At 44.3% G+C, this 21,879-nt stretch overlaps 2 protein-coding genes across 9 annotated transcripts in view; one reads left to right on the forward strand and one right to left on the reverse strand.

Moving 5' to 3' along the window:
* Positions 1-693: 693 nt before the first annotated feature.
* On the reverse strand, positions 694-10,649 carry abcf3 (ATP-binding cassette, sub-family F (GCN20), member 3). The gene is made up of 21 exons (XM_012839801.3): positions 10,534-10,649; positions 10,044-10,191; positions 9,437-9,513; positions 9,003-9,058; positions 8,709-8,806; positions 8,398-8,520; positions 7,822-8,088; positions 6,623-6,703; positions 5,970-6,029; positions 5,818-5,874; positions 5,652-5,674; positions 5,495-5,550; positions 5,202-5,402; positions 4,806-4,882; positions 4,038-4,082; positions 3,776-3,908; positions 2,988-3,076; positions 2,397-2,488; positions 2,031-2,163; positions 1,824-1,911; positions 694-1,608 (listed from the first exon to the last, which is right to left on the reverse strand). The coding sequence occupies exons 1-21, from the start codon at positions 10,604-10,606 to the stop codon at positions 1,450-1,452; spliced, it is 2,136 nt and encodes a 711-aa protein (XP_012695255.1). The 5' UTR covers positions 10,607-10,649; the 3' UTR covers positions 694-1,449.
* A 2,097-nt stretch (positions 10,650-12,746) lies between these two features.
* lrch3 (leucine-rich repeats and calponin homology (CH) domain containing 3) overlaps positions 12,747-21,879 on the forward strand; it is a 30,151-nt gene continuing 21,018 nt past the window's right edge. For 3 of the 8 annotated variants that reach the window (XM_031573502.2, XM_031573501.2, XM_031573503.2), the window contains exons 1-3: positions 12,748-13,152; positions 20,368-20,512; positions 20,960-21,086. In XM_031573502.2, the coding sequence (XP_031429362.1) occupies positions 12,909-13,152; positions 20,368-20,512; positions 20,960-21,086 (516 nt within the window). In that variant the 5' untranslated portion in view covers positions 12,748-12,908. Of the gene's footprint in view, positions 13,153-15,173; positions 15,339-20,367; positions 20,513-20,959; positions 21,087-21,879 lie in introns of those variants that run through there. The other 5 variants (XM_031573500.2, XM_031573504.2, XM_031573506.2 and 2 more) reach the window with 3 other exon arrangements.

Genomic DNA, 21,879 nt, shown 5'->3' on the forward strand with positions numbered 1-21,879 from the left:
AGGTTGATGATACTCAGTCGGCGAAATCTAGGTTTCGATTCGAGGATAGTCCAACTGCTACGTCACTCATTGCCTCAAACATCTGCTGAAGGCGCTCTTAGCTGGGGAGTGGGTTTCGTTTAAGAGGAAGACCGAAAATATGGTCTTAGAGACATGCACTTACGAAGCTTTAAGCATCACCTAGGCCCTGGGAAGTAAGGTAAGCGTAGTAGTACTAGTCTAGGCTATTTGTTGCGACGGCGTTTCTGACTTCTGAAATGAGGCATTTCTCATGATATCCCCGATAATGTTTTTTTTACCAGTAAATCCCAAATTCAATAAGCAAGGCAATTCGTTTATTCACCGGTATTAACATCTGACTTAATACATTCTCAATGACACTTGCAAAAATCAACCATGAGTTATGAGCACTTTATGATGTAGGGAAACTAGGTCTAATGCTGCCAACTCTTGAAACCAAAACAAGCAGTTTGAAATCTTAAATTCGTGCATTTTGTTATCGCAGAGCATATGTAAACACAAGTCACGTAATGCTTGCTAGTTTGGTCAGGCATGTTTATGTCACAGCCCTAATGTGAAGTCAGGTAAAATTTGATAACTTATAACTTCCAATTTGGGGCATCTGTTGTATTAAATGTAAGAAGAACTGTGTTAACGATGGCAGATTTCACAAAATAAAAACAACAGGTTGCAAACTGGTGATGACTGATTTTATTATCATTGACTTATGAGTATTTTAAAACACCTATTTATAACTTAAGTACATCTTTAAAACATGGGGACTTTATTCTGATAGTATTCTTCCACAAGTATTATAATTTTGAGTATGTACTTATTTACTTTATATGGGTTACCCCATGGGGTATTGGAAAAATTATTTGTGATTTAGTCTTAGAATTGAACAGGGAATATCCCATACCTCACCGGTGATAATGACACCTCTTTCCCTCCCTCCCTTCCAAACCCCCTTCTCCCTTTTCACAAACATCAAAAGACTGAACAAGGATGAGGCATCAACAAAAATGAGCTTTTAAACAAGGTTTTAACAAGCTGATGCAGTGGGCTCCGAGTGGCTTTCACAACGCAAAGCGGTCAGAGACAACATTGCCGGTGCCCTCCATTAAGATGGGGCCATGGCGGACTAGCAATGAGGGCCAAATTGGGATTGAGGGAGGCTGAGAGTTGTACAAGGTGGTCTTTGACGTGAGCCAACAGAGAGTGAGGCTGGGGGCTAAAAAGGGCCAGGAAGGATAGCCACATTGGAGCAACGCCTCAGGGACCGTCTCTGTTGATCCCTTAGGGTGCTCCTTGGCAGTGGAACGAATGCATGTGTGGGTAGGTCTGTACTTGATTGGCAGTTTAGCGTGTCTGATGTCAAGAGTCTTGTTTTGTTGGCGTGTTGGGCGATGGGTGTTACTGGCGGTGGTGGTCGGCTGGCGATGTGAGGCCTCACAGGTAGCCCTCCTTGCGGAACTGTTCGTGCAGGATGTCCCTGTACTCGTCAAAGCCGCCGTCGATGCGCTTCACCTTGCCCCCCTCACACACCCATAGCTCTTTACACACCTCTCGGATCAGGCGCTCGTCGTGAGACACCAGCACCACGCCGCCCTGAGTGAGAGAGAGGGAGGGGAGGTTAATGTGAGAGAGAAAATGAGAGGGGGAAGGGGAGAGCCAGCAATGTGCCATTTTAACTAAACAAACTAATCGAATCATGTTTACATAGAGCACCTTTAAACAAAAGAAACAAAACAGAAGAAGCTGTGGATTAGGGTACACTACTTTGTCAGTGGATGTCGTAAAATACTGAAAGGCTTTGGACTTACTTTGAATTTGTTGAGCCCTTTTCCCAGAGCCTCTATGGTTTCCATATCCAGATGATTCGTCGGCTCATCAAGTATGTAGAAGTTGGGACTGATAAAAGAAATGGTGGGAGACAGGAGAGGTTAAAGACAACTGAAAAGGAGCAGGCTAACAACAGCACAAACATCCGTCTCCAGCCTCGCCTGCAAACGCAACAGCAAGAGCCTTACCAAGGCATTGTCATCTGAGCAAAGGCCACTCGACTCTTCTGTCCTCCTGAAAGGCTCGCAACCGGCCGTGTGGCTAGCTCTCCAGTTACGCCATACCGCCCCAGCTGATGCCGGTATTCTTCCTCGTTACGACCTAAGAGGAAGAGGAAATCATGGTCAAAGACAGAGGGAGGGGGGGGTGGGGGGTTGGAAAGGAAAAAACAGCTCAAGGTCAATGTAGGCCTATAACATTAACTGGGGCATGTTATATGGAGAAACTAACCGTTTGTAACTGTATGATATACATCATACTTATATAGGATTCATATGCAAAGTGAAATTATTTTATACATGTATACTAAGTGTCCTGGGGGTTGTGATTGTTACCAGGGAATTTGTTGAGCAGCAGTTCCACTGAGCAAACATTCATGTCTAGTTGGTCCACATGGTGCTGACTGAAGTAGCCAATCTTTAAAGATCTTTGCAGGAGAGAGAGAGAGAAAAAAGAGGATACAGGATTAATCCACACAATTCCAAATAGTCTTCTTCACATGTGCTGTAAGCAGCCTCAGCAGAGACTTGTGCACTTGAGTCCATGTGCACTTCCTGTCAGTGTTGTGTGCACATACAAATGAACTGCAGACCGACATGTCTGTTGCTTTGACACCAGATTTGTAATTCAGATCATACTGAAATTTCAACGGCAGATTACGGAGCCCAGGAAAGTTCTAGAGTTTTTCTAAAGTGTCTTAAAAAAAAAGAGCTCCTATTGTAAAAAACAGTTTACCTCCCAAAAAATATATCCTAAAAGTCTACAGTATCACAGTTAAAATTCAGAAAAATCATTTTTAATTAAGCAAATTAAATTGATTTGGCATCCTCATTTAAGTATGCTGGCATTCTACTTCCTGTATTAGCTCTGTGCAAGAAGGGACACCTAGACATGATTCTTACATCATACAGTGTACTTGGTCTTACCGGTGAACCTGTCGGACACCACCGACTGGTGTCAGGTCACCCATCAGCAACTTCAGCGCCGTGGACTTTCCTGCGCCATTCTCTCCCACCTATGAGACAGACACAAATGCACACGTTTAACACACACAGAAAGAAAGACTATTGTTTTGGTGAATCGTGATCAGCAAATAGAGACATTTACTAAATAACATACTACATAATAATGCTGGAACCTGAACCTCAAGCAATTAAGTAACTTCTTCAAACAAACTTGCCCCAAATGTTGAACACCATGGTGATTTAATCTAATCAAATAAAATGAAAAATAATTGAATGTACTGACTCTGACCTTTCAACATGAACACTTTTATCACCATTGCACTTTTAACTATTGAAACTTGACAGACGGAATCCTGAGTGTTAGGATTCAGACATCAGCCTCGAAACATTGCAAGTCAGCACTCGCTGAGAAAATGTACATCAGCCTTCGTGCAGTCATCCACCACCTTGGTCTCAACAGCGTATTACCCAAGGAGCCCACTTCATCGCGCTGCAAGAAGGGGACCTCCTGGGGTGTAAGCCCTTGAGACAGAAGTAGCGGATGACTGCGCGAAGGCCGGTGAAGGTCCGCAAAGGTCCATTTACTGCAATTTTCAGTTATCTGAGGCAGAAATGCCACAAAAGTCATTCACTTCAAACTTTCTGCACTTTCACTCAAATATTTGACCTGCACCTGCCTGTATACCTCATCTCCCTCTACCTTACGCCAACGTATCAATAACCCTTCCCGTATGATGGCAGTTACGTACAATGCAGATGCGAGACTCCAGGTCCGCAGACACAGAAAGCCCACTGAAGAGCTTCCGGTCTGGGGTGTAGTAGAACTCCACCTCATCCAGCTGTAGGATAGGAGGAGACAGCTTCTCAAATTGATCCGGAAACCTGTTGATGTGCACCAACACAAAGCATGCCAAATAAGACACCAGGTGAAAAGCATATCTGACATAGGATATTCAGATACCCAGGAACAACTAGTGTGTCCATTCTACTGTCAAAGTCATGGGTCCTCACCGTAAAGTAACTTCAGTCTCTTTTTCTAGGGGCTTGAGTTCAGGCCTATGAATCAGAAGACAGAGAGAGAATGTCAGAAGCAGTGCTGTCAAAATGAATGTTAGTTTTTGCAATTAATTTGACATATTTAATGCATTCAAAAGATTTAATGCAATTAACGCAGCTGCCTGGGTTTTTGTTAATCTTTCTGTTAGTGCATATGTTACAGTTAAAATACCTTGGGACATCCAATGTACACCTGACACAAAGCCTAGTTGAATTCACAAAAGTCTGCTTCTCTGCGTCTTCATATCAATCTCCGTTTCAAAATAAGTCCCTTCACTCTTTACGTGCTACACATATAACACATATGCTTTACAGGCAGATTGCCAGCACTAGTGAGAACACAAAGAGATCAAAGCAGGAGCACTTTCTTCATTAAGGCAGAGAGGCTTAAGCCCTCCTCAAAGCCACCCCTCCGGTCTGCAGTTAAACACCTGTCTAATAGCACCTGCCTGAGGCCAAGCCAAAACAGAGACCTCTACCTTCTCCTGTGTTAGCCCGAGCTCAGCACTGACATGAGCCACACGGCTGAGACTGCAGCTTAGTGTGGAACAGCTCTGGTAACGATCTGGCACAGGCCTGCCCAATCAGTGCGAGATCAGAGCCAGATGTGTTTCAGAGAAAGCTATTCATGAAATCTGGCAAGTGAAATCTGTTAAATCTGGCAGAAAACTGGCAGCTAAATCGGTTCGTTGGTTCTGAATCCATGGGATGATGGGAACTCACAGTTTCTCCAGCAGCTTGAGTTTGCTCTGCACCTGCGCCGCTCTGTTTGCATTATATCGGAACCTGTCGATGAACACCTGTGTGAGGACAGAGAGAGTTAGTCGATGAACACCTGTGTGAGGACAGAGGGAGTTAGCCGGAGGGAGTCTGTCTGAACAGCATGTTCTGCCAGTCCGACACTCATGCAATAATCAAAGACAAGCAAAACACTGAGGAAGAAAATCAATTTGTAGATGAAGGTATCTACAGATATTTGTGTCTGGATTTGTGTTTGTATCCGTTTAGTTTCAGAGGCCAGTTCTGAACTCTGCTTGACTGCAATTTATGTGGGAGTGCCCCACACAACCACAGCCCTTCCAAGTTGGTTAATATTTGATCTCATCAGAGATGGCTCACCTGTATGTGATCTCTGTACTGAACCTGGGCCTCGTACTCCCTCTGCTGGTTCTTTAGACGGTCCTCCTTGGTTTTAATAAAGTTCTCATAGTCGCCACGGTAACTGACCAGCTGCTGCGAGTGCAGGTGCACGATGTCCGTGACCACGGCATTAAGGAAATTACGGTCGTGAGAGACTACAACAATTGTGGACTGCCATGTCTGAGAAGAGTAGGGACAAAGAGAAATAAGTCTGTGAGTAAATGCTGTACTGTTTTATGACTTACTAAGAACCAAGTTCAAATCTACAATACCTGCAAGTAGTTCTCCAACCAGAGAATGGCTCGGACATCCAACATGTTAGTAGGCTCTGTTGACAGCACACACCGAAGGGGTTTTTCAGTTGGATGGAATAAATGGTAACATGTAAAAATCTGACTGGCTAAACCTCCAGCGTATTGTTCAACTCACCATCAAGTAATAATAGGTCCGGCCTGAAGAGAGTAAAATCAAAACGATAATTATGACCAATTCTCTAACGTCTTGAGCATAATAACGGTTAATGTTTATGAGTAAAAACAGACACAGCCTCAAATTACAGTGAAAAATTTGATTGTGATTAAGGGGAGATGCTCACTTGGCAAACAGGGCTCTGGCCAACGCTAGCCTCATCCGCCAGCCTCCAGAGAACTCCCTGAGCAGAAAGCATGTGTTAAGATGCTCACGAAAACACTGAATGCTCACGTGTGCCTGTGCACACACACACACACACCAGAAGTATCAGCTTACTTGGTTGTCTGCTGTTGCATTTTTGGACTAAATCCTAGACCTGCCAGAATAACAGAGGCTCTAAATGGGGGGGAAGAAAGAAAGAAAAATCAGAGAAAATAAGACATTTTAAAAGGAGGGACAAATGAGCACAGCATACATTACACACGTTACAGGAATGCACACAAAACTAATACAGCAGAATTTAGTGTCGTTTTAAGAAGTTTGTGCCAAATGCCTGGTTTTGGAGCAAGACGTAGCATAAAATTCACCCTCCACCTTCAGGTAGTAGATAAATACAAAACTGGAAACGTGTCTTGGAGCCATTGCTTAGTAGCTCCTGTTACTATCGTTGCTACACGGGTGTGTTTGATCTACAGTCAGGTGAAATAGGAAGATTGAAAATAGCAAGTCTTTACGAGGTCTCATTGTGTAAAAAGTAATTTCCCAACTTTATGCACTGCTGCAGTCGATATGTATATATATATACATATATATATATTAAGAGTTTCTAACGTATGGCCCATGGGACCCTTTGAGTGGTGTTTTTTGTGTTTCCCCTCACCCTATTGCTCTGCAAAAGAAAAGACCAAGCAGACCATTTTAACAGCTCTGAACACTGAATAAACATGTTGCCATTTTAGCACTGGAGTATTGCTTTAAGAGTGTGTTACCGTGCAGGAGCCTTGTCCGCGTCGATCTCCTCCAGCCGGACGTAGATCTCGGACAGACGCACGCTCTCCATCCCCTCTGCCCTGTTTGAAACAAACAGAAGGCACTGATTTAGGAGTCTGTTGACAGGCAGCTGAAACTTAGAAAAACGAATTCTGACATTGACAGTTGTAAATACGTTGCACTATCCAACTCAAGACCCTGGAGTGTTAAGACTGATACAGCACCACATTCACAATAAAATGACACTGCTATGTACTGTGACTATCGTAATGATGAACATATGCTCAGGGTGCAAGATCTAAAAATCACCCAGTCCACTGATACTCGGACCGGGTCCTCAGTCAGTGTGACCAATTAACCACATTAGAGAGAACAGGGATTTTAGATGGACTGTAACACTGACAACAGTTGCTAATGTGGAATGCCATTGGGTCTTTGAAAATGCTTTGAATGGGGAAAAGTAGGCCATCTGGTATACAAAACACCTGCACAAAACAGAACTAAACAGATGTACTTAGATAGCAAAATATATGACTGGGCAGGTTGCATTCCATGCATATATCAAGATAATCAGGCATCTGGCGCCCTCTAGTGTACAATGTGTAGATTTCCCTCCTCAAAACAAACTGGCCTTTCAAACTTCAATTCTAGACAGCAAAAGGAAATGTGCTCATAACACAAAAAAAAAGAAGCAAAAATCTTCAGTTTTACTGTCATAGACCTAGGCCCGTAGTTTGAGAGTGAAAATGGCTGGTGGAAACTCAAGACGAATGCACACTTCAGAGAAATAGTTGAAGCTATAGTCAAAAGGCATCAAGTGGGCAGAGCAAAGTCGAGATGAATTTGGGTTCAAAGCAATCCTTTTTAAATGAACGTATAAAGTGTTTATGTTTCCACTGCCAAACTTGGATCACTAATCACTTTTGAGTTTCTGCACCACTGCAACCTTAAAAACTCTTCTTTTATTTTTTTTTATTTAGAAATAAAACATATGTGATATTGTTGTGCAGAGTTTCTTTGTCTTCTTTACCAATGCTGATTAAACAAATTTCACTATGGTGATTTAACCTGGCAGCGTGACTTTTTGACTATTTCAAAGAGTCCACATGAGTGACAAAACTCTGAATGACTTTTTACTCTCTAACCCTGGAGCACAAAAGTCAGCTGTATTATATTACACGACTGCTGTGTGACTCACAATCCGTTGGCGATGCGCGTGTTTAGCGTCTTCTCCTCGATCAGCAGGCCCTCACGGACCGTGTCGCTCTCAAGGACGCTCTGGAGTGCATCCGTCTCGTCGCCAGCCACCTCCTGCTCCACGTGCAGGATGGAGATGTGTGCCGGCACGCGCAGGCTGCGGCTGGCCAGCATCTTCAGCAGCGTGGTCTTGCCCAAACCGTTCCGCCCCACCAATCCGTAGCGCCGACCCGTGGCCAGCGATATCTCCGCCCCCTGGAGCAGGGTCCTGACACACAACCAATCAGATCACTGTTAAAAGGCCCATGTGATCCACAACATATGCAACATAATACCAGTTATTGTTCTGAAGCGAAGGGAATGTATGGCCAATTCAACGTCAAGAAACAAATTAAACAGGAAGGAAAACTAAGAACCAGGTAATAAACAGATGATGTCAGAGCAAAAGGGTTACTCAGAGATAAAAACTGAAGGAACTGGGCGCTACTTCATGGCCAAGGCAGACACTAAAGGAACAAGTTGCACTTTCCACTGTCTGGCATCTAGGACAAATGGTAGCAAATTAATGTCAGCTCACCGTTCCCCAAATGACACATCGAAGTTCTCAATGCGAATGTCATAGCTCCGATTCTTGCCAGACATGTCCACACGAGTGTCCTTCTTATTGCTTGCCTGACTGGCAGAAGCCTCCTCCAGCACACTGAAACCAAAGGCCAAACAGTGACCAGGCATGTCAACACAGCAACAGTAATTCATAGACCTCCTCCAGTAAACGATGTCAATTCATTGTTACAGTCTTCTCAACATGTCTTTTTATTGGTCTAGAGCTATAACAGAGCTCCATCCCTGAATTCAGTCAAGTAGGAGGGTGGCCTCTGGCCTACTCACACTTGAGTGGGGGGTCTCAGGGAGTCTTTCTCATTCCTCCTCCCCTGTTTGGCCTTCAGCTTGGCCTCAGCCTTCTCTAGCTTTTTTGCATTCACTGTCTGCAGGGACAGAAAGGAAAGAAATAAACAGAACATGAAAAATAGATAAAGACTAGTGGGAGTAGAAACAGCATTTGCGTGTTTAGTACACAGTACTTGAAAACAGAGGCATGGCATTGTCTATGACACCTTGGCTTATGAGACAGACTGAATACATTTTTGCAATGAAAGTCTGCAAAACACGGACTCAACCTACCGTGTTCTGACCACGCTTAGTCATCCAGATACCTTGGACATCACTGGTAGCAGACACTGTTGTGACAAAATGCCAGTGAGACACAAACAGTACTGAATATCCACAAAAAGGTAATAGGTCAAGTGTACTGCTAATTGATGGGTTAATAGTGTAATGGGCAACACTATCTTGAAAAAGAAACAGGGCAAAACAAAGCACTGCTGATGTTAGTGAAAGATTAAAAAAGACTAACAATTCTGGACCTAATATGTGTTAACCCAATGTTTTAAGCAATATTGGTCATTAATACTGTTCTAAAAGTTTCTAATTTCTGTACCGACACAAAGCCAGCAAGAACATGGTAAGCAAAAGCAAATGGGAGGTATTGGCTCACACATTTACAGCACACTACAACACTAAATTAAGTTTATCAAGTTTGCAGAAGGAGTGGTTACCACAGTCTGAGGAGATCTGTGACAACTGGACTGGAGCATCCAGAAGCACTTGCTTCCGAGCGGGATGGCGGTTATTCCTGTGGGGCAAGACAACACTCAGTTACATATGGCAAAAAAAATTGCGAAATGTATACATTTAAAGGTGCAATTGACAAATAATAAATAGATCCTTTTTTAAACGCACTTTGCAAATTGTTCCTAACAGTCCTCTAGTTGTTCATTCTGTGTGTGCACTCAAAAAAACTCCAGTATATATACACAGTCCTGACTATGTAGATGGGAAACAAAGTGGCTTGGACTGAGCCATAATTCCAGCAACTCCAGCCAATCAATACTTTGCTTCAGGAGCACGGAAAGGGGTGATGTAATTTCAGTTTAACTCAAATATCAACCACCTTACACCAGGATCACGGCCTGAATGTTTAACTTTGCATCAAAATATTTCTCTATCCCTACAAGATCCTTACAGACACTATATAGTTTGTATTTTGACATGACAATCTGCTCTTCAATATGCAGATGCCAATGTGCTGATAGTACAGACATGTTAGAGTAACGTATAGGTGGTGCTTTTGTGCCAACTAAGAAAGCACATAGAGGGACTCACAACTTGAGTGTGTTGAACATTTGCAAACAGATGTCACGGACATCATCCTCATTCTTGCAGTCGGCTGACGACCCCTGTAACAATCCTCCAATGGCGTCAAATACTTCCTCTCCATCCTCAAAGTCTGCACCTCCACTTTCCAGCACACCTGAAACACATACACACAAGCACAGGGCGTCATCATAAATATCATACATCATATAATGTAAAAGAAGATTGGGAAAGAGAACAAAAGTATGTTAAATCTACTCTAAGTCAGCCTTCTTTATAGTGAACTGGATGATAAATCCCTGCATGCCTTCTCGAATGACTGGCCACCGCAAGTTAGCAATCCTAGCTAACATTGCCTAATAGGCAGCTAACATTAGTCTCCCAGGCTTAAAACAGGTTTCCTTCTGTGACTCAAAGAAATGGATGCCATTGACCTTGTGTGAAAGCTTTATACTCAACGGATTCACGAGGTCTTCCTACTCTAGAATGAAACACTCACCATTGATATAATCGAAGACTTCAATGTCGATTTCGGGAAACTCGCTCTTCAGGATATCCACGTATGTCGCCATGATAGACCGGCCAGTCGACAAGGACCGCGCATGTGCTCATATCCTACAAAGAACAAGCGTGCACAAAGCATTATGGGGAATGAAGTCACATTTGAAAGAATGTACGTTGAGGTTTGGGCCAAAGACAGAGTGAAAACATTATGGCAGCGATGTCGTAAGTTTTTATGCCCAGTTACATGCAGTCAGCACCTTGAAAATACAAAAAACTTTGGATGACTTTTCTTTTATTATTTTAAGCGATCTTACAGAGTAGGTGATGGCATGTTGAGGCGGCTCAATAGACTAGGCTCGCGGGTCTTGTAGTTTTTATTTTTACCCATGACGACAGAAACTACTAAACTGGTAGTTGGTCACAGCTACTTCCTTAAAAGGGAGGGGGATGTTACTGACATCAACAACACAGTGGCCTGATCAGATCCCTGTATAACATGTCAATTTAAGCATAGGTTACCTTAAACAAATGTGGAAACCAACCAAATATCACCTATAGGTCAAAATGATTGAGGTAAAACAGCCAAGGCCCACACCAATCCCTTACTTATGTGGCTTAAAAGAAGCATAACCTTAAAAGAAGCATAATCATGTAAAACAGCTGAGATAAAAAAAAAATGTCTTCCTTTAGATGTTCTTGTTTTTTCTTTCTTTGAAAGTAGTTAATTTAGAGCAGTGATTTCAAGATTGTTTGTGGCTTTCAACTATGCACATCCAACATTGCATTGTCTATCAAGAGTCCACTGCTCAAATAAACTACTGCCACTGGCATACCCTCTGTCTCTTATTCCTCTCTGTATCTGGTCTGTCTCCATCCTGTCTTTAGGATGTCTGTGCAACCAGCACCATGTTGATACTTATTTTTCACCTGTCAAAGGCCAAATTGTATAGCCTCAATGTCAGTTAGACAGTAAGATGAATATTAAAGTAACACTATGCAACAATTTGACACTTTTTGAGGTATGGTTTTATAGGCAACTAGTTTTGGTACCATCCTCAAATTAATTTTGATAGCATATGGTCATGTGAAGGACAGATAAACACCTGTGCCTTTCCCAATAGCCATCCAGGATATGCCCAGACTATTCTCATTTGTAGTTCCACGTTGGTGGAACGAACTGCCTAGTACTACCAGAGCAGGGGCGTCCCTCTCTACCTTCAAGAAGCTTTTGAAGACCCAACTCTTCAGAGAGCACCTCCCTTCCTAAACTGGCACCTTGACTAGTGCTTAACTTGCACTTCAGCAGTTACATTCCTGCACTTATTTTTCTTTCTATGTCGTTTTTCTATTTTTCTTATGTAAAGTAGTATTTATTGTTACACCAGGTTTTTATTGCTCTTAGCTTGACTGTTCTCTCCCTTGTACGTCGCTTTGGACAAAAGCGTCTGCTAAATGACTAAATGTAAATGTAAATGTATACAGGGCTGGAATACCCTGCAAAAATGGAAGAAAAGCTTTCACAGCATGACATTTCCAGCTATACTGCCAAAAGACACCAGTTAAGTGTGTTGGCAAGCTTCTATCAGTGTTAACTGAGCTGTTGGTGGTGTTTGCAAGGTTTTTGCATGCCTTTTAGGTAGTTAGTGAGCTTTGGAACAGAACTCCTTATTGCTGCTTTAAACAAGCTTGTTTAAATAAAGAACCATGTATTTACCTGTATGATTGATTGATTGAAATTTCAGCCATTCTGATTGAAACCTAGAAACCTTTTCGTCATTATATTATTACATTACTTTTTTCAATCACACTTGCTACCTTGTAAGTGGCAGTAATCTTGGTCTGACGACCTAATATTAACATACTGGCCTATTAACAGACTCATTGGGCTCATGTGTTCGCTAAAAAATATTACACTTTAATTTCATTAATTTAGTTTGGACACAGACCCTTATTTTACAAAATAAGAAGCACTGATATCAGGCGTGCCAAACTAAAACATCCAAATGTTGACTTAATAACTTAATAATAAAAAAAATCAGTAAAAACATGACAAACAAGAATTCTTAATCCATTACGAAATTCAATTGAAAAGAGATGAAAATATGAATATGAGCTCTGTTGAAGAAGGCTAAATTGTTTTTAGATTTTGAGAGGTGTCAGGTAGGTGTCATAACAAGCTCACTCCTAGAACTTCTCTGCCACTGACCAGTGTTTTGCTGTCGTTGCCGTATTGCCCTTCTTGCGCACGCTCTATGCCCACAGTAGCCTCTCCCATGTCTGTCCCTTCATGCTGCCCATAGAAGCTGCGCTTGCGTACAGCCAACCCGAACGCCTGTCGGACAGACAGATTCAGTGGGAGTTAGCTGTGTAATGGCGGCTTCGGTGTTGCTGTCTGCGGAGAACACCGTACCCACTTTTGCGGCCGGCAATCCCGGAGCGGCAGGGGCCTCCGGTAATGGATTAGGGGCAGCTTGTCCCGCATCTTGGAACCGTTCACTGGACCGGGCGTTAGACGAAGCAGCGGCTACTGGTTGCGTGAATCTCAGTGGCAGGAAACTGAAGGAGTTCCCGAGGAGCGCCGCCAACCACGACCTCACAGACACTACTCGGGCCGGTAGGTTGTTATCCTAGCTTAAAGCTAGTTGTCGGGGGCCTGGGGAAAGCTGGAAACTAACGTTACATGAAAGCCCAAGCAGTAACACATTCATTACTTAAATCCCTTTCATCTTTAATTCACAACGTTCAAATTGTAGAATGCCGGTGAATACTGATCGCCGTGCTTAGGTAACAGACGAGGCTAGACGGATCGGGAAAGATTTGCCAGAACACTGACCAACTGTATCCTAGCGTGCTAGAGACCACCGAGCTAGCTAGCGAGGATAGTCAGCGAAGTTAGCAATCTCGCTAGAAGTAGGAACGTTTGCTGGTAAACACGGGGGTGTGGAAGGACAGAAATGACACATTCTATGAATACATTTATAGTATTAACTAGATTTGCAAGCATATTTTAGATATAAACACTACAGTCAGATTAAATAGGGGGTTAACCTTATCAAATATTACGAAGTAACTGTTCCCTTTCGATAATAAACGTTGTCCAAATGACGTTTCTGTACCGCATTTAGCCTGCTAACTTTAGCAAGCTAGCTAGTATTTCTCATGTTTTTATCAACGTAGCCAGTCTGTCAAATCGTTTGTTTTGGGCGGAATGTTGACCTTAACGTTAATCTCTCAGAACCTCTCCAACTATAACGTTTGTTTCAATTTAAAAAGTATTTGTCAGCTAGTCTGTATTCACATAATGTCAGCATTTGAAATTTAATTTTACAAAGGAACGTTAACTGAAGTCCGAATCACGGCTGTGGATTTCATTTTGATCGTCACCTTACCGTGGAACAGAAATGTGAAGTATAATTTGTTGTAAATATTGGAGTGTAAAAATAACGTTGTTGGAATGCTTGTGCGTACAAATGCAGATGATTTCACCATCAAAACAAAGCTGATAAGTCAAAAGAAACCATAAAGACTGTTATCGTGTGTAGAGTGAGACTTTAGTGGATGCCAGAACCTATTATTGTTACTTCCACCAAATTAGGACGAAGCTCTGGTGCAAGGAAACGGCTTTAAGAGTTGAGGAGGATGTATCCTAACCGTTTGAGGTCTTGCGAACTGTTATGTTATACTAATGGCAGGAAGAACAGGGCAACTATTTCTGTTTTTTTTTGTTCTGAATTTTCTTCTTTTTTGCACAGAAGAGCAGGGCAGTGCAGATGTTGAGTAATGGTGGCAAGCCAAAGGCTGGCTTCTGACACTCTCATGCATTCCTGCTGTGTGCTCCAGACTGTCATCTAGTGCCACTACACACACACACACACACACACACACACACACACACACACACACACACACACTCAGAGTATGTGTTTGCTCTTCCTGTTTGGCTGTCTCATTCCTTTGTAGGATATTTCGGGCATGTCAACTTTTTTCCCCCTCTCTTGCTCCTGTGCTCTCTATCCCAGCAGAGATTTTTACTGAAGGCATTTGGTCTCTTCACATGGGAATTATAGCTCTGGCGAAGTCTTGGTTTAAGGGTTCTGGCAGTCTAGGTTTAAGGGTCCTGGCAGTCTAGGTTTAAGGGTTCTGGCAAACTGATCCCCAATCAGGGCATTTGTGCTGCACTTGTGTCCCCTTCAGTATCCCTCTGAATGTGGGCCAGCATTGATTGTCTGAGAGCTGCGTTGACCTCTGGGTGGTCAGCTACACTGTCTCACATATGGGTGACAGACTTGGGGGGAATGGGGGGGGGAGAACTGGGCTACTGAGTCACAGAGAAAGAAAGAGAGAGAGAGGAGGAGGGAGAGAATGTGACGACGAATGGTGTATAGAGATATGGACGCTGCCTGGACACCAGTCAGGTGTGCGGTGATGTAATGAATAGGAGATGGTTGTGAAATTGAAACAGTTCAAAAGCAGAGAGGAGTCAGCAGCGGAATTAAACTAGTAAAGTGTGCTCGCTGTATGAGAAACAAGAGAAGAGAAGAGAGAGAGAGAGAGAAGAGAAGAGAGAGAAGAAGGGGAAGAGAGAGAGAGAGAAGGGGAAGAGAGGAGAGGGGAACAGCGGAGGGAAAGAGGGTGGGAGAGTGAGCGTGATGTTCCTCCTCGCGCACAGGGACACCCTTGTGTTTTGATGTCTGCTGCGTGTCACATGAAGCGACTGATTAATCCTATCAATTCTGGGCCAAACAACGGAGGTAGAATAGCTGAGAATGCAGCTGTGCACAGAAGACAGAGTTGCGTCAGGTTGGTGAGCCTATGAAATCGCCATCAAAGAAAAAGAGAAATATGGACACAAAAGAATGTAATACTAGCTAGCTAGCTTGATGGTAATATTATTTGCAAGGATTTGTTGGGACTTTATTGCAAGCTGCATTTTGAGCGCTTCTTCTTTTGTTGTTGTTTGTGCCAGAGCTTGTTTGTTCATATTGTGTGTTTTTGTGTGTTTGTAATGGGGAATGACTCACATCCACTCCTGGAATCTCTGCCGCAGGGGGGAACAGAAAAGCTTAGTGTGTGTGTGTGTGTGTGTGTGTGCGGCTATGTGTGAAACTGTCAGACAGATAGAATTCGTGTGTGTTTTGGAACGGAGGGATAGGGTATCCTTGTCCAGTGTTTGTGTGTGAGAGTGTGGTACTCTTGCCTTGGGCGCCACACTGATCACTCTTGTCTGTGTGCATTGAAGAATTGGAGCGCATGCTTATTGGGGTGTGTGTGTGTGTGTGTGTGCGCACAGTGCAGTGATCTCCCCTTGTTGCTCTGGGGCAGCTCCAGCGCTCACTGCCAAAGCTGCTCACAAAAGAAAGCAAGGGACAGGAAGTAGGGAGGGCATCTCAGGCAGAAGAAAGGAGAGGCCTAGCTCACTCGCTCGCTAGCCCCCATGAACTCAGCTCTGTAACTCCCAGGCCGGAGCGGGGCAGGCCAACTCTGTCCCTAACAGTGCTGTTTCCCTAGGGGTTTGATCAGCTGGGCAGAGACCTGCAAACAGCAGCTTTGTTTACCCACCAGCGGCCTGACGCCTGGGGCTGGCGCTCAGACTGTTTATCACAGGGAGGAGCTCGCTGGAGAAATTACACAATTACCCGATTATGGAGAACGAGTGGTGCCAAGAGATGGCCAGAGTAGAAAGATGGAGACGGAGAGAGGGAATGAGAGAGAGAATGACAGAGAGAGAGGGGGATTGAGGAAGGGAGAGGGGACGGACATTAACCGAGGCCCGGTGGATTTCTTGGCCTCCCCATGCTGGAGTACAGCCACCAAAAACATGGCACTGGTGGCCTGACACGGTCACTAAATTGTTCTCCTGACAGCTCATGCTGCGCTGTTGGAATGATGCTTATCAGCACAGCTTTTGCCCAGTAATTGCTGATTCATGAGGACGAATTAACATTTTGTCTATGTGAGGCCCTTACTTGTTCAGGCCACTCACTTACGTGACCCAGTGACTTGTATTTCAGTAATAACACTAGAAGGGCACCCGGAGAGCACACACCTCCGCCAAGGCCAATATGCCCCATATGGCAATGATCCGCCCCTAGATGTGGATCGGCACCAAAATTGAATAGGTTCTACTTTGGCCCAAGCTCCATCAAGTCATCAGGGCTGGTAGTTTTTCAAGCGGCACTGAAAAACATAACCTCCTTGGCGGAGGCAGTAACGGCAGCGTTAATTCCTGAAGTGAGAAAAAAATGCTGAGGAAAAGAGAGAGGACCGGTTTAGAAGACGAAAAGATGTGATTTTATCGAACTAAATGAATAGAAAGTTGAATTGTATGGTTGTACAGGGAATGAACAGGGGAGACTTGAGATTATTGAATAGAGAGATCATCCCGAAGTAAAAGCAAGAAAGAAGGCCGAAGAGGGCATTTCTGGCCTTCATTGAGTTAAATGAAAGAGACAGGCGAGATGTCCACCGAGCTGAAGAGGAATGTAAAGGCTGGCTATTACGAACGAGTGAGGCCCAGAGCACAGGCCCTGTGTGAGGTTCTGTGTGTTCTTCCCGCGTTCCCTGGCCCTTCTCTCTTTGGGGCATGCTGGAGTTATTGTGTGAGTGCAGAGGGGATGATATAATGCCTTCATGTCTCATTATGTCTTAACCACCGCTGGGGGAAGAAGGGGGGCGGGGCGGGGGCGGGGGCGGGGGCGGGGACAGCCATGCATGCACTTGCCACTGTTATCATTGGCTCTATAATGATGGAAGTTAGAATACCCATAACCTTCCAAACTCCAGCTCCTTTTGATTTGGCTGTGTGTTAGCGTTAGCGGCCTGAATGCTACACAACCTCCAGCAGAACAACAAATGGGAAGAGACGACGCATTTTCTTCCCTGGAGAGGTTTGTGAAAGCCATCTAGAATGTGTATCCCTCAAGTCCATTAAAATGTAATAGCTGAAGAGATGTACTGAAAAACATGACACGCTCAAACATGGTGCTATGGAGGATGACAGCATGCTCCATAAACACATAGACTCAGGCACAGACATGCACCAAGCACGCTAGGCTCCAGCATAAACAAATTACATTCACACGTTAATGTACACACACACACACACACACACACACACACACACACCAAGACTAAGACTGCTGCCCCAGAAGGCTGATTATAGAAGGTGTTGTCCACACGAATACGGTGAAAAATGAGAACAGAGATGTTTTGGCCTTTAGTCCACCCAATAATGGCCTTTTCAGGGCTTGGCTAGCAACAGCGTGTGTAGACGCGTATGGTCGTTGACATGTGGACACACATCTTTTTTTTTTAAACGCAAAGGAAAGGCATCATTTTCAAAACCCTCCAGAAGCTCAACCCCAGAGGTCTGGTTATGTTGTAACTGACTCAGTGTTTGTATGTGTGTGTCAGTTGTTTGTTGATAATGTAAATGTGTGTATGTGTGTATGTGTGTGTGTGTGTGTGTGTGTGTGTGTGTGTGTGTTACACAGAGGGGGGATCCCAGAGTAGGAAGCAGACGTTGCTGAGCACAGAACTTCCTGTATCCTAAACCCCGATTCTGGACACAGCTGCACAGATAAATATAGACTATGGCGGGCAGGGAAATGCATTAGTGGGCATACTAACACCTCTGAATTGTACAGTCATATCTCCAACAATAGTAGACCACCATATACTAAAAGAGTATGTACGTGCATTCACAGGTGGCTGTACTGCCATAGCACTTCGCACAAGACCATGGTACAGCTAAGGAGTAACTAGTCACTAGTGAAGTGTGCAAAGTGAAGAATCGAGCCAAGTATATATTTCTCAGGAGAAATGCAACACTGTTTGAGAACACAGTCAGTTCTCTGACCCCTCCATCTTAGTACAGTTGAGCGAGGCCATTTGTTGGATCAGTTACACACACACACACACACACACACACACACACACACACACACACACACACCCGCTTCAGCCATCTCCTCAGTAGTATCCTCCTTATTTTTGTTTTGACTCTGGAGGCACACTCACCCCGTTTCAGACTCCCACACTCTCTGCAGTGCTAAGAGCTCTTGGAACGGCCGTCTAGAGAATTGCTCCAAAGTGCATATAATTTGACTATTTTGGGAAGCAGAAGGAATTGGGCATTCAAAGCTGCGCGATTCCCGTGGCAGATAATGGAGAAGGAGCGCAGTGGCCCAGCTAAGATCAAAGCCTGGAGCTGCAGGTTTGGGAACGTTCTCTTCGGAGAGGAACGTAAATAAAGGCCAGCTCTTGTGTTGGTCCCCCAACCCCCCCTCCCTCAGGGCACCAACTCCAGCGGCACTACAGTCAATCCCTTTTTTCAGGCCCTTGTTGCTCCAAACCTCCATGGAGACGGCCAAACAGAACTCGGGCTTACATTCACGATTCTGACGGGCGTGCAGTAGCACTGCACTATGGGAAAAGTTTTTACTCTTCTTGTCCTGCTCCCTCTTCTTCTTCTTTTTAACAACACACTCAGTATGTGGCGTGATAAAGGATGACGCCACGCTGCATAAACGCTAGGCCATTGTAGAAGCACACATACATACACGCACACACACGCGCACACACACGCACACACAAACACACTAGCATTGTGGGCTAGGCTGTGGAGGCTGATTATTTAGCTATGCAGCATTCTGCTATTATTAGGCCTGGCCCCATACTGCCGCCTGTTCCTGCAATGAGCAGATGAAGCGCTACTTAGCCCCCTCAGTGCTTTGATATGCCCAGCGCCAGAGAAAACTTGCGACTTTTATCTCAGGTCGGTGTCTATTTTCAGCCATCATGGGGCTTGTGTGTGTGTGTGTGTGTGATGGCGTCTGGTACTTTTAGTGGCTGTGTTTTTTTTAATCTGTAGCCCATAGGTATAAGGGTAAAAAAATGCTCCAGTGTTAACTACAAAGACTCAGCAGGCCCTCAATAGCACACTACCACTCCAGGGCTATGAACTTCTCTTGCCCTCCATGTCATTCAACGGGGCCTTTAGAAAGCCATTGGAAGCCTTATCTGAGATCCTTGTGAGCACAGTTCTTTCTTTCACTTACTCCCTTTCTGTCTCTTTCTCTCTTTCTCTCTCTCTTTCTCTTTCTCTCTCTTTTTCTCTCGCTCTCTCTTTCTCTTTCTCTTTCTCTGTCTCTGTCTCTGTCTCTGTCTCTCTGTATGTGGTGCGAGTCTGGGATAGGGCAGAGTGTCTGCAGGTGCAGGGGTCTGGTGGTTGGGACAGACTGGTTGGGTAATGTGCCCCTCTGCCTGCCTGTCTGTCTGCCTGTCTGCCTGCCTGCCTGTCTGTGAACATGTGGAACATGTGTGGGGCATCTGTGGATTCAGCGGTGGAGATGAGAGAGCTGGAGATGGACAGCCAAGAAAATGAAAAGAAGGATGGTGGGCGTGGGTAGCAGAACAACTGAAAAAGAAAGAAAGAAAGAAAAAAAAAGGAAAGGGAAAGGGAGAGATAAAGAAAGAAAGAAAGAGAGGATCCAACTGGGCTGTGAGGAGCAGACCACGTCGCCACGGCAACCCTCTGGGCTGAGGATCAGAGGAGGAGGCGCCGGCGGCTCCGTCTTCTGTCCTTAGGCCTCACGGCTCAGGAATGGCACACACTTGTTTTGGGCTGTTGTTGTTTTTCAGCTAATTTTAGCGTTCATTTGTTTTCTCTCCTCTTGTTTTTGCTTCCTCCTCTCGTCTCTTTCTCTCTTGTTCTTTCTCACTCACTTTCTGTTTTCTCTTCCCTCTGTCTCCCTCCCCTATTTTCTCTCTCTCTCTCTCTCTCTCTCTCTCGCTCTCTCTCGCTCCCTCTACTTCTATCTGTCTCTAGATCTGTCTCGGAATAGGCTGCCTGAGTTACCTGTGGAGGTGTGTATGTTTGTGTCTCTGGAGAATCTGAACCTGTATCAGAACTGCCTACGCTCTCTGCCTGACAGCCTGGTCAACCTGCAGGCCCTCACCTACCTAAACATCAGGTAATCTGCACTGTGAAGGAGACAAACGCATGCAAGTCTATACATGGAGTGCTTTTTATTTCCCAATCCACTCACAGTACAACTAAGGTGTATATTTTTTCCCAGAGAGTCAAACCCATGGCATTTATGTTGTCAGCACCTTGCTCAGGTTGACATGGCGTAACACATACGTCACAGGTTCACAGGACATATAAAGTCCTGTTGTGTTTTTTCCCCACCCATGTCCTGCGCCATCTGAACCTGTTTATCAGTTTTAGTTCCCCTTTCAAGAATGGTGCAACTGAACGATCCACATGGTTGGCCCAGCACAAGTCACTTAGGAGGATTGAAGTGCCTAATCCACCCACAACTATGTATCTACACCACCATCTCTCTCTCTCTCTCTCTCTCTCTCTCTCTCTCTCTCTCCACTATATATCAATCTATCTTTCCGCTTCCCCTATCCAGTCGGAACCAGTTGTCCACGTTACCCGCTCCAGTGTGCAACCTGCCGCTGAAGGTCCTGATCGCCTGCAACAACAAACTAGTGTCCCTGCCCGAGGAACTGGGCCAACTCCGACATCTCACTGAACTGGTGGGCATCAGAGTCACTCATATTTACATAACACATTTAAAGGTTGATTAGGTTTAAACTTTGTCATAGAGTAGTGTTGACAGACCTATTTATGTAGTTATTATTTTTCGAAACAGGGCTTTACATGCTAAGACTACACTTTATGATGGGAATAGACATTGTAGTTGAAACTGGTGGTAAGCACCTTATAGGGTGCTAATTTAATGGATGCACACCACTGGGTTCTTACGCCTAATAAAGACAGGCATCGCGTGAAGCTATTTTGATTACTAGGGCACATTCATTTGGTAATTTCAAAACATGCGCACAGACCTAAGTGTCTTCGAGGGCAGACCGACACCTCATTTGGATGTGTTTGATCAAAAAGATAGGCGTTGTTTTGAGGAAGGTGTTTTGCCACTTCCTTCTTTAAAATATAACCTGCATTTTGATTTTCAACGTCTGGCAGGCACATCTCATCTAATCTCTACACAGTTTGACAGCACAACATTGACCACTCTGTTACTAATTTGGCCGTCCGTGTAACTGCACTTAACACCACACAGATAGGGAATAAAATAATCCAGTAGCCCATCATTAATTGAGGCCTTAATGGTGAGAAGTCGTCTTATAATCAAATATATCTTTTTAGCCTGTATGTTCTTTATAAAACTTTATTACAAATTTAGAATGCAACCTAATTAATATCCTGTGAGTGCATACATGCAAATAACAATTCTTCTTGACTCATCCCTTTGGTTGTGCGCCATTTTTGGACTTTTATTATGTCACACGCGTATCTCACAGATCATTG

The sequence above is a fragment of the Clupea harengus genome, chromosome 9, assembly GCF_900700415.2.
Source record: "Clupea harengus chromosome 9, Ch_v2.0.2, whole genome shotgun sequence".
NCBI classification, from domain to species: domain Eukaryota; kingdom Metazoa; phylum Chordata; class Actinopteri; order Clupeiformes; family Clupeidae; genus Clupea; species Clupea harengus.